Raw genomic sequence first — 12,032 nt, forward strand, 5'->3', positions numbered from 1 at the left:
GGGTGCCGGGAAAGGTTCCAAGTGTAAGAATCAGAAGCTTTGTGGTTTCAGCTATGAATGAAGAGTAAGTGTGTCCCGTGAATGATTTCTAATGTTTTTAGTTAACTTAAAACGTCTTGGAGTCACCTGGACCAACACTTGGTAAGGCAAGTGATCTCTAACCATGGAGATGCACTAGTTTACCCCTTGCGAGCCTCTGGTAGGTGACTTGAAGGTAGGATTTTCTAGAATAGCCAACACTTGGTAAGCTTTTGGACTCTTAGGAGACATCCATTAGTTACCTCTTGCGAGCTTTTGACGGGTAATCCAAGGTTAAAGATCACCTTGAATGGTAAAGGCTAAGTGAGAGGCTTGAACCATTGCAAGTTGCATCAGTGAGAGAATTAAAGCTGAAATCCAATTGAGGGATGCATTTGGGCAGCACCTGTTAGAGAATTGACTCTAAGTTAATTCTCTAATATGAGGAATTGAACCAACTAACCGGAGCTATGATTTTGCATGAGAAACCTCCCCTGTATACCTGAATCTCCAAGGAATGCTTTTCTTCTTAAGTTATTTTCATCACTTGTTGTGTTGTTAATCTAAGTCCAAACCTTTTTCAACCAAAGTTTGTGTTTTATTTCTTAAGCTAACCTTGAAATGAAACAACACCAATTCACTTTGAATTGGTATCATTTTCAACTTGAGTACCCTTCCCAGTGGAACGATCCTAGAGCCACTATGCTATAGTAGCTTTGTATTTGCTACCCTAGTTCATGGTGTTATAGGTTATAAATATTGTTGATTACTCTCGCCATCAAGGAGCACCAGCTGGATACGAACCAGCTGAGACACCAATTAGGCACGAATCAGGGAAATGTGGACTTTAAAAGCCTAGTAGAAAGGATCGTACCCTCTGGTGATATGCAACCCTCTGCATGCCTCCGAAGAGATGGGGTGCTTCCATACAAGGTGGTCATCTCCTCCATACATGCACTACCTCGACATCTCAAGGAGTTTGCTATAGTGAAAGATCTTGCAACTCTCAGTACTCAATGTTCAACTAAAGTGCACAGTGAACGGTGTGGGTGCATCTGAAAATCCTATGAAGCTAAAGCAGAAAAGGAAACACATTGGTCACATAAATATCCATGAAACCTAGCTTTGGGCTATACAGGTCTTCAAAGATCAGACTCCAATCAGCATTAGTATGTCCACCTCTTTCAGAATGCTCTCAAACATCAATATAGCTCGTCACTAGACCTTACTCTTAACCACTAGCTCGATCAAAGAAACAAGCACACACAAGGCCTCACACTTGCAAATGTAAGAACCAAAAATGAAGGAAATGACCGAAACTAGAGAGTTGGAGTTACGAGGATAGATGTGTGACCCACACGGACAAGCAGCATGCAATCACACAGGAGAAGAATAGCCATGCAACAAGTAGTCAAGAAAAGCGCAAGTATATCATCCATGTCCACACACAAGCTAAACGAGAATATGACAATCAAAATGAATAGTAACAAGGATAGCATGCTAAAAAATGATCAAGATAATATTACAAGCAAGAGAGTCAACACTGAGACAAACAAGATATACAACAATGTAAACATACATGTCAAAGTGAGTAGGATAATCATGGCAAGAGCATAATCAATAGACTAAGACAATTAAGAGAATCAATCAATATCATCAACATGTCAATGTCCCAAATGGATATAGCAATCAATCAGAGGAAATCATCACATCAAACTCTCAATGTGCTATAAACACTCAGGCATAGAAAAGCACAAGGAGAAGGTATCCATCAATTGACTAATCAAATGCCACATTTGCCTAAACTTAAGTTCAAGTTTGACCTTTTAAGTTCCCCAGCGAAGTCACTATTTTGTGGACCCCGTATTTTGCATGATGCGTTCCCATTCGATGGCATGACTCACTTTTTTTTTTTATTTATTTGGTGAAAATTTGATTTTTTTTTTTTTTAAAAAACTTGGAGTCACCACTTATTTTTGTTTTATTTTTTAAGGGAAAACAAAATAAGAAACAAAAACCCCAAGTGTGACTCCTTATTTGGAAAAGACAGTTTATGGAAAACTAAAGTCGGGTCCGGGAGTCAAATTACCTATTGGGAAGGTATGATGGTGAGTCGTAGCACCCCTTTAAGCCTTATAATAACATCTTTACTAAATAAGGTGAGACAAGTGTGACAATTGATAAATCAATCAATGGATACCAATGAAATGATCAAATAATAAAATAAATCGAGCATGAGAATGAATAAATAAATGAAGTAGGAGTGAGAGTGTACCTTAGCAGCAAATAAGAACGTGTTATCATGGAAATAAGGTTAGATCATAATGATAAAATTAACACATGCATGTCAAAGAGTAGGATAAAGACTAGGCAATATTCATTAAGTATAGCAGTTGATAGTCAAAAGAGAAAACTCATATGTGTAGACCCTCCATTTTGTCTCATTCGCACATATCTTGATTAAGTACTCTTTTAATACTTTATAGCAGTTCTTGGAAGCCTACTGTTACTCACATATCTTACCTCTTTAAGTCATTCTGGATACTAGATTCACATTTATGATAATTTGTTTAGACTTATTTAGACTCATTAGGCACACCTAGCCCATTTAGGTATGCCTAGTCCTTTAGGGCTTGTTCCAGCACCCCTAAGTCATTTATATGGCTTACATGGCTTACGTAGCTTGCATGAATATGCGTCATGTACTTATATCTATTTATCTTTTTATTTATTTATTTATTTATTCTTATTTACTTTTTTTATATGTGGTCATTGTATATTTTTGTTATCATTATTTTTATTATAATCATTATTATTCTTACCATTATATTTTATTTTGATTATTTTATCATCATCATCATCATTATTATTATTATTAGTATTATTATTATTATTATTATTATTATTTATTTATTCACTTATGTTTTTATTTTTTTATTTTATTCATTTTATTTTATTTTATTTTATTTTCATTTCTTTTTTTCAAAATGTTTATTTTATTTTATTTTAGTTACTTAGGCAAAAAAAAAAAAAAAAAAAAAAAAGAGTTTCTTGAAGAAAAACGAAAGAATTATTTTTGATGAGGAATGAAGTCCGTTAGAAACTACATGGTTGCCATGCACGGTTCAGTTACCAATGCCACTTTTGATGCATCATCTTGTATGTATCGGTATCGGGTCATTCTTTTCTTTCTCCTGTTACTAGGCCCATCACAATCTTGAAAATTCCAATGGCGGCCCAATGGGGCTGCATTAGAAGTTGTGAAAGCAATGGAGAGGCAAGGAAAAAGAGGGAGGATTGGGAAGGAGGAAAATGAGTGGCTACATGGGAACTGGTGGACTGCATGGGAAAAAAGCTGAATTTTGAAAAACTAGTGATGAAAAATGATACTTGGGAAAATGGGTAGTTTGGAGAGAGGAAAAAAATTTCTAATGGAGTTCTAAAATGAGAAAAAAAAAAAGTTCTAGAGCAGAGAAGAAGAAAATTTTTGTAGAAATGGAGCAAACAAAACAAAGAGGAAATGAAGAAGAGCTGGAAGCCAAACATATTCTTGCTTGAGAGGAGGACCTTCAGGTACATTTGTTGTGATTCCCTTGCTTGTTCCCATTTATTGCTCTATTTTTCATCCATTCTTCTGGTTCCTGAACATTGTTGGATTGTTTGGTTGTGAAATTGTGTTATTACCATGCTTTTCTTCCCATTTTCTTTTGATTTTCATCTGATGATAAGTTTGGATGTGGTTTCAGTTGTGCCACTGATCATAGATCCCATTGATTTCTACATGAAATGGGTTTCCATTTAATAGGTCTTTTGTTTGTTCTTCTGGACTGTACTCTGTTTGAGGACATTTTGTTCATTTGTACTTGGTTCTCTCTATCCTCTCTCCGTTCCCCCATTGTTGAGGATGGTGTTAGATTGTGTCTGCTACAACTTTGGATGGTGTAGATGCATTTCCTGCCATGCATGCAACTATGCTCACGTCTTCATCTTCCGAACATTATGGGTCTATCCCATTATCTTACATATCATTTTATTAGATGAACTTCCCACGGGTGGCCACACTCCAACCTAAGAGGTTCATGGGGTTGTTGAAAATAATTGAGAAGAGGGTTAAATTATAAATGGGCCAGTTGATGCTACTTTGCAGTCAAATGTTCCACAAGAAGAAGACTGATCAAGGTAGTTCTAAAAGTCCTAGTTGAGAAAATTGGGTTTTCCTGGAATTATCCACTTTGATGATTATTGGAAGCTGTTGAAAAGTGAATTTGATGCTTTTGTTTGGAAAAATTGGATACAATGGAGAAAAGAAACACTCTCAAACACTCACTTTGATACAATAAAACTCTCAAAGTTACAAAATAAGAACAAGAAGAAGAAGAACACAAGAAAGGCTCAAACAAGTTCTTGGAACTTTGTCCAAAGACTCTATTTCCTCCCACTTCTAGAAATCTTTAGGGAACTAATGGAAATAGTCTTGGGATTGATCAAGCCTTTTCACTTTTCTACATAAGATTTCAAAAAGAAGAAAAGTCATATATAGCACTCTTAGGGTTGAAAAAAGGTTACAAGGATGAGAAAAAACCCATTGTCTTCCTCAATCTCTTCATCTTTGTAACATTCAAAAAATTAAATCATATGTTTAATTCACACATTAAACATGATTTAATCTCAAATGTGGAACTCTCTTACACTTAACCTCTTAAGTTTTATAAAGTTACAAAGATGAGAAGACTCATTGTCTTCCTTAACCTTTCAAGTTTTGTAACATTTCAAAACTTAATCATGTGTTTAATTCACACATTAAAAGTGTAACCCTTCTTACACTTTATTTTCAAAAGTTATTTTTTCAAAAGTGTAACTCTTCTTACACTTTATTTTTAACCAATAATATATATATATATATATATATATATATATATATATATTTATATAAATATAACAATCCCCCACTTGGTTAAAAATAAACATCAGCCCTTATAACCTTAACAGTGAAAATGCATAAAATAAAATATCTTTCGATTTGAATTTTACCTTAGTGTAATTGTCACAAAGCTCTGTTGAAATCCTAAGTTGCTTGTAGCATTGAACCAGTTATTCCTTGTAACGAAACTGGTAACAACACACACACTTCCACTAACCACACGAGTGCCCATTATTTTCTTGCTTAGCACTTTTATGGCCATGTGCTCAATCCATTCATGAACTTTCTTGAAAGAAACTCCAACTCTCATGAGAGGCGGCACCACCCTTAAGTTCACATAGGTGAAATTCTTCTAGCATCCTTGTTACCTTTAAGATGCTTGTCACACATAGACTGAATTTCATTAAAAAATTTAAGCTTAACCCTCCAACGGTAACAACCAGCATTAATCATCACAGATGGAACTCACATGTTCTAATGCTGCCACAACCCACTTATCAATGACTTGTTTTTACCTATTGAACTTAAGACTAGTCATTTCTTAGTATTAAGTTGGGTTACCATCATTGGTGAATTTTATTTAAGGAGTTTTAGTCCCATCCCTCTAGATGTTATCCTTACTAAATCTCTTGTAAGATGTTTAGTAAAAGGATCCGCCAAGTTTCCACTTGACCTCACAAATGAGATTGAGATGATTCCATTTTGAATCAATTGTCTTACATACTCATGTCTAATGCTTATATGTCTAGACTTCCCATTGTACACTCCACTGTACGCACGAGCTAGAGTGGCTTGACTGTCACAATGTATCGACACTGTTGACACATTATTTGCAGTAAAAGGGATGTCCATCATGAGATCCCTAAGCCACTCAACTTCTTTTCCAGTTGTAGCTAGAGCTATAAACTCTGCCTCCATGGTTGAGTGTGATATACAAGTCTGTTTCTTGGATCCCCAAGAGATAGCCCCACCACCAAGTGTAAACACCCAACCTGTGGTAGATAAATTATCTCCCACACTCGATATCCAGCTTGCATCTGAATACCCTTCAAGTATAGCAGGAAACTTTGAATATTGGAGGCTTAGTTCTTTGGTATTCTTTAGGTAACCAAGAACTCTACCAATAGCTTTCCAATGTTCCACACTTGGATTGCTAATAAACCTACTTAGTTTACTAACTGCAAATGAAATGTCAGCCTTAGTACACTGAGCAGCATACATAAGACTTCCAATTGCACTTGCATACTCAAGTTGAGCCACCGATCTACCATCATTCTTTTCAAGTTTTATACTTGAATCAAATGGAGTATTAGCATCTTTAATATTGAGATGACTAAATTTGCTAACTACTTTCTTAATATAGTGGGTTTGGTTCAAAGCATAACCCCCACTATTTCTTTTCACTTTGATACCCAATATAGTATCAACTTCTCCAAGATCTTTCATCTTGAAGGTTGAGGATAGAAACCTTTTCGTTTCTATTATTCATTTCATGTCATCACTCAAGATTAACATGTCATCCACATATAGACACACTATGACCACATAGTCATCACAAGTCTTAGAATATAAGCACTTGTCCACATTGTTGTGTCTAAATCCATCCGAAAGAATAGCATGATCAAATTTTTCGTGCCATTGTTTGGGAGCTTGTTTTAAACCATATAATGATTTGACAAGCTTACACACTTTGTTTTCATTTCCCAGTAGAACAAAACCTTCCGGTTTGGATACAATGGAGAAAAGAAACACTCTCAAACACTCACTTTGATACAATAAAACTCTCAAAGTTACAAAATAAGAACAAGAAGAAGAAGAACACAAGAAAGGCTCAAGCAAGTTCTTGGAACTTTGTTCAAAGACTCTATATTCAATGGAAGGAGAGACTATCAAGATTATGAACCAAGACCTTGTGAGGTTGGATCGTTTTGATGGTTCCAACTTCACTAGGTGGTAAGACAAGGTGAGATTCCTTCTCACAGCACTCAAGATTTTCTACATCCTTGATCCTACCTTGGTTCCGTTACTGGAACCAAAGGAAAATGACACACCTCAAGTGGTGGCGGCAAGGAAGAAGAGGGAGGAGGATGAACTCATATGTAAGGGTCATATTTTGAACGCCTTATCCGATAGGCTATATGATCTCTACACCAACACCAATTCCGCGAGGAAGATTTGGGAGGTTCTTGAAAACAAGTACAAAGCCGAGGAAGAGAGTACCAAAAAGTTTCTTATTTCTCAATACATAGATTTCAAAATTTTTGATGAAAAGCCTCTCTTACCACAAATTCATGAGTTGCAAGTAATTGTGAATAAGTTGAAAGTTATTAAAATTGAACTTCCGGAGGCCTTCCAAGTTGGTGCTATTGTGGCTAAATTACCATCAAGTTAGAAAGGTTACCGGAAGAGGATTCTCCACAAGAGTGAAGATTACTCCTTGGAAGAGATTCAAAAACATCTTTGCATTGAAGAAGAATCGAGATCAAGAGACAAAATGGTGGAAGAGTCCAATGGTGGGACTAACAAAGCCAATGTGGTTTCAAAGGCCAATCATCCTAGAGGTAAAAATAACAACGACAAAAAGAATTCCGGAAATTATATGAGCCCCAAGAAAAATCAAGAGCAATTTAAGGGCAAGAAAGGTCCTTGTTTTGTGTGTGGAAAACCCAGGCATTATGCTAGGGAGTGTAGGTACTAAAAGGACCAAAAAGGGGTTGTGGTGAATGTAATTGATGAGGAGATCATTGCAACACTAAGCGATGTGTGCGTTGTCCAAGGAAAGGTGCAAGGATGGTGGTATGATACTTGTGTCACAGTTCATGTTACCTATGACAAATCTCTTTTCAAGACCTTTGAAGATACAAAGGCAGATCAAGTGGTTCAAATGGGCAATGAAGGAAGATCCAAGGTGCTTGGCAAGGGCACTATTGAAGTTGTTTTTACCTCCGACAAAAGGGTTACCCTTATACATGTATTGTATGTCCTTGATATGAATAAAAATTTGGTTAGTGGGGATTTGCTTGGCAAACCGAGTATCAAAGCGGTGTTTGAATCCGGTAAGCTAATTTTATCCAAATCGGGGAACTTTGTGGGAAAGGGGTATTCTTGTGATGGGATGATCAAACTTTGTACCAATGACAATATCAATAAAATGGCATCTACTTCCGCTTATATGTATGATTCAAATTCTTTATTTTTGTGGCACAATAGGCTTGCACATGTTGGTTTAAGCACTATTAAAAGGATTGTGAAATGTGGTTTGATTGCTTGTGATACCAAAAAATTTGAAAAGTGTGAAATATGTGTTAAATCAAAGATGATTAAAAAGCCTTTTCATAGTGTTGAGAGATCATCTAATTTGCTTGATTTAATACATAGTGATCTTTGTGAACTTAATGGCATGTTAACAAGAGGTGGAAATAGGTATTTTCTTACATTCATAGATGATTGTTCTAGATTTACCTATGTGTTTTTGTTGAAAAACAAAAGTGAAACTTTCAATGCCTTTAAAGTTTACAAAGCCGAAGTTGAAAATCAACTAAGAAAAAATATTAAGGTGCTTAGAAGTGATAGAGGTGGTGAATATTTCTCTAGTGAATTCAATTCTTTTTGTGGAGAATATGGCATAATACATGAGTGCACCGCACCCTATACACCTCAACACAATGGCATAGTGGAGAGAAAGAATAGAACATTCTTGGAAATGGTGAATGCTATGTTATTGCATGCTAAATTGAATTTCAATTTGTGGGGTGAAGCTTTGTTGACTGCTTGCCATATTTTGAATAGAATTCCTATGAAGAAAAATGAGATATCTCCATATGAGTTATGGAAAGGAAGGAAGTCTAATATAGGTTACTTCAAAGTGTGGGGGTGTCTTGCTTATTGCAAGAAAACGGATCCAAATAAAACAAAATTGGGTCCAAGAGCCATTAAGTGTGCATTTGTAGGCTATGCCTCAAATAGCAAAGCTTATAGGCTATTAGACTTGGAGTCTAATGTGATAATTGAATCAAGAGAGACTTTGTTTTCATTATCCAGTAGAACAAAACCTTCCGGTTGTTCCATGTAGACCTCCTCATTGAGATCCCCATTCAAGAATGCCGTTTTGACATCCATTTGATGAACAAATAGATTATGAATTGATGCCAAAGCAAACAATATCCTAATCAATGTTGTTCTAGCCACCGGCGCATAGGTATCAAAATAATCAATACCTTCTCTTTGTTTAAACCCCTTAGCTACTAATCTAGCCTTAAAGGTTTGAATCATGCCATCGGTGTGATATTTCCTTCGAAATACCCACTTGCACCCTATTGGTTTAGATCCTGGTGGAAGGTCTACCAATTCCCATGTTTGGTTGGACATAATTGAATCCATTTCATCATTGATAGCCTCTTTCCAAAAAGCAATATCTCTAGAAGCCATAGCTTCTTTGTATGTTTTGGGATCCTCCTCTATTTGAAGTACTATAGGAATTTTTCTTATAATATCTTCTCTATTTCCTTCTACTAAGTAAAAGGAAATTCTTTGAGAGTTAATCTCATCCGATCCCAACACTTTCTCTTTTCTAGCTCTTTGGCTTTTCCGAGACACAATGGGTTGCTCAACAACCTTTGAAGGTGTCTCCTCTTGAGACTCTCCAACACTAGTAGGTACTTGAGAATTGCTATCACTCAACAAATTCTCAAAGAACTCTACCTCTCTTGATTCAATTATCACATTAGACTCCAAGTCTAATAGCCTATAAGCTTTGCTATTTGAGGTATAGCCTACAAATGCACACTTAATGGCTCTTGGACCCAATTTTGTTTTATTTGGATCTGTTTTCTTGCAATAAGCAAGACACCCCCACACTTTGAAGTAACCTATATTAGGCTTCCTTCCTTTCCATAAATCATATGGAGATATCTCATTTTTCTTCATAGGAATTCTATTCAAAATATGGCAAGCAGTCAACAAAGTTTCACCCCACAAATTGAAATTCAATTTAGCATGCAATAACATAGCATTCACCATTTCCAAGAATGTTCTATTCTTTCTCTCCACTATGCCATTGTGTTGAGGTGTATAGGGTGCGGTGCACTCATGTATTATGCCATATTCTTCACAAAAAGAATTGAATTCACTAGAGAAATATTCACCACCTCTATCACTTCTAAGCACCTTAATATTTTTTCCTAGTTGATTTTCAACTTCGGCTTTGTAAACTTTAAAGGCATTGAAAGTTTCACTTTTGTTTTTCAACAAAAACACATAGGTAAATCTAGAACAATCATCTATGAATGTAAGAAAATACCTATTTCCACCTCTTGTTAACATGCCATTAAGTTCACAAAGATCACTATGTATTAAATCAAGCAAATTAGATGATCTCTCAACACTATGAAAAGGCTTTTTAATCATCTTTGATTTAACACATATTTCACACTTTTCAAATTTTTTGGTATCACAAGCAATCAAACCACATTTCACAATCCTTTTAATAGTGCTTAAACCAACATGTGCAAGCCTATTATGCCACAAAAATAAAGAATTTGAATCACACATATAAGCGGAAGTAGACGCCATTTTATTGATATTGTCATTGGTACAAAGTTTGATCATCCCATCACAAGAATACCCCTTTCCCACAAAGTTCCCCGATTTGGATAAAATTAGCTTACTGGATTCAAACACCGCTTTGATACCCGGTTTGCCAAGAAAATCCCCACTAACCAAATTTTTATTCATATCGGGGACATACAATACATTTATAAGGGTAACCCTTTTGTCGGAGGTAAAAACAACTTCAATAGTGCCCTTGCCAAGCACCTTGGATCTTCCTTCATTGCCCATTTGAACCTCTTGATCTCCCTTTGTATCTTCAAAGGTCTTGAAAAGAGATTTGTCATAGGTAACATGAACTGTGACACAAGTATCATACCACCATCCTTGCACCTTTCCTTGGACAACACACACATCGCTTAGTGTTGCAATGATCTCCTCATCAATTGCATTCACCACAACCCCTTTTTGGTCTTTTCGGTACCTACACTCCCTAGTATAATGCCTGGGTTTTCCACACACAAAACAAGGACCTTTCTTGCCCTTAAATTACTCTTGATTTTTCTTGGGGCTCATATAATTTCCGGAATTCTTTTTGTCGTTGTTATTTTTACCTCTAGGATGATTGGCCTTTGAAACCGCATTGGCTTTGTTAGTCCCACCATTGGACTCTTCCACCATTTTGTCTCTTGATCTCGATTCTTCCTCAATGCGAAGATGTTTTTGAATCTCTTCCAAAGAGTAATCTTCACTCTTGTGGAGAATCCTCTTCCGGTAACCTTTCCAACTTGATGGTAATTTAGCCACAATAGCACCAACTTGGAAGGCCTCCGAAAGTTCAATTTTGAGAACTTTCAACTTATTCACAATTACTTGCAACTCATGAATTTGTGGTAAGAGAGGTTTTTCATCAAAAAATTTGAAATCTATGTATTGAGAAATAAGAAACTTTTTGGTACCTTCTTCCTCGGCTTTGTACTTGTTTTCAAGAGCCTCCCAAATCTCCCTCGCGGAATTGGTGTTGGTGTAGAGATCATATAGCCTATCGGATAAGGCATTCAAAATATGACCCCTACATATGAGCTCATCCTCCTCCCTCTTCTTCCTTGCCGCCACCACTTGAGGTGTGTCATTTTCCTTTGGTTCCGGTAACGGTGCCAAGGTAGGATCAAGGATGTAGAAAATCTTGAGTGCTGTGAGAAGGAATCTCACCTTGTCTTGCCACCTAGTGAAGTTGGAACCATCAAAACGATCCAACCTCACAAGGTCTTGGTTCATAATCTTGATAGTCTCTCCTTCCATTGAATATAGAGTTTTTGATTGTTTGGAAAATTTGGATACAATGGAGAAAAGAAACACTCTCAAACACTCACTTTGATACAATAAAACTCTCAAAGTTACAAAATAAGAACAAGAAGAAGAAGAACACAAGAAAGGCTCAAACAAGTTCTTGGAACTTTGTCCAAAGACTCTATTTCCTCCCACTTCTAGAAATCTTTAGGGAACTAATGGAAATAGTCTTGGGATTGATCAAGCCTTTTCACTT

General features: G+C 36.3%; 1 protein-coding gene across 2 annotated transcripts; it reads right to left on the bottom strand.

Annotated features, from left to right (window-relative positions):
- Positions 1–4,482: 4,482 nt before the first annotated feature.
- On the bottom strand, positions 4,483–11,780 carry LOC117913203. 2 transcript variants are annotated; one of them, XM_034828171.1, is made up of 2 exons: positions 11,446–11,780; positions 4,483–4,520 (listed from the first exon to the last, which is right to left on the bottom strand). In XM_034828171.1, the coding sequence occupies exons 1-2, from the start codon at positions 11,762–11,764 to the stop codon at positions 4,513–4,515; spliced, it is 327 nt and encodes a 108-aa protein (XP_034684062.1). In that variant the 5' UTR covers positions 11,765–11,780; the 3' UTR covers positions 4,483–4,512. The 2 variants fall into 2 exon arrangements, with proteins under 2 accessions (XP_034684062.1, XP_034684061.1); XM_034828170.1 differs by lacking the exon at positions 4,483–4,520 and adding an exon at positions 9,844–9,872.
- Positions 11,781–12,032: the final 252 nt, after the last annotated feature.

This window comes from Vitis riparia, chromosome 4, assembly GCF_004353265.1.
Source record: "Vitis riparia cultivar Riparia Gloire de Montpellier isolate 1030 chromosome 4, EGFV_Vit.rip_1.0, whole genome shotgun sequence".
NCBI lineage: Eukaryota > Viridiplantae > Streptophyta > Magnoliopsida > Vitales > Vitaceae > Vitis > Vitis riparia.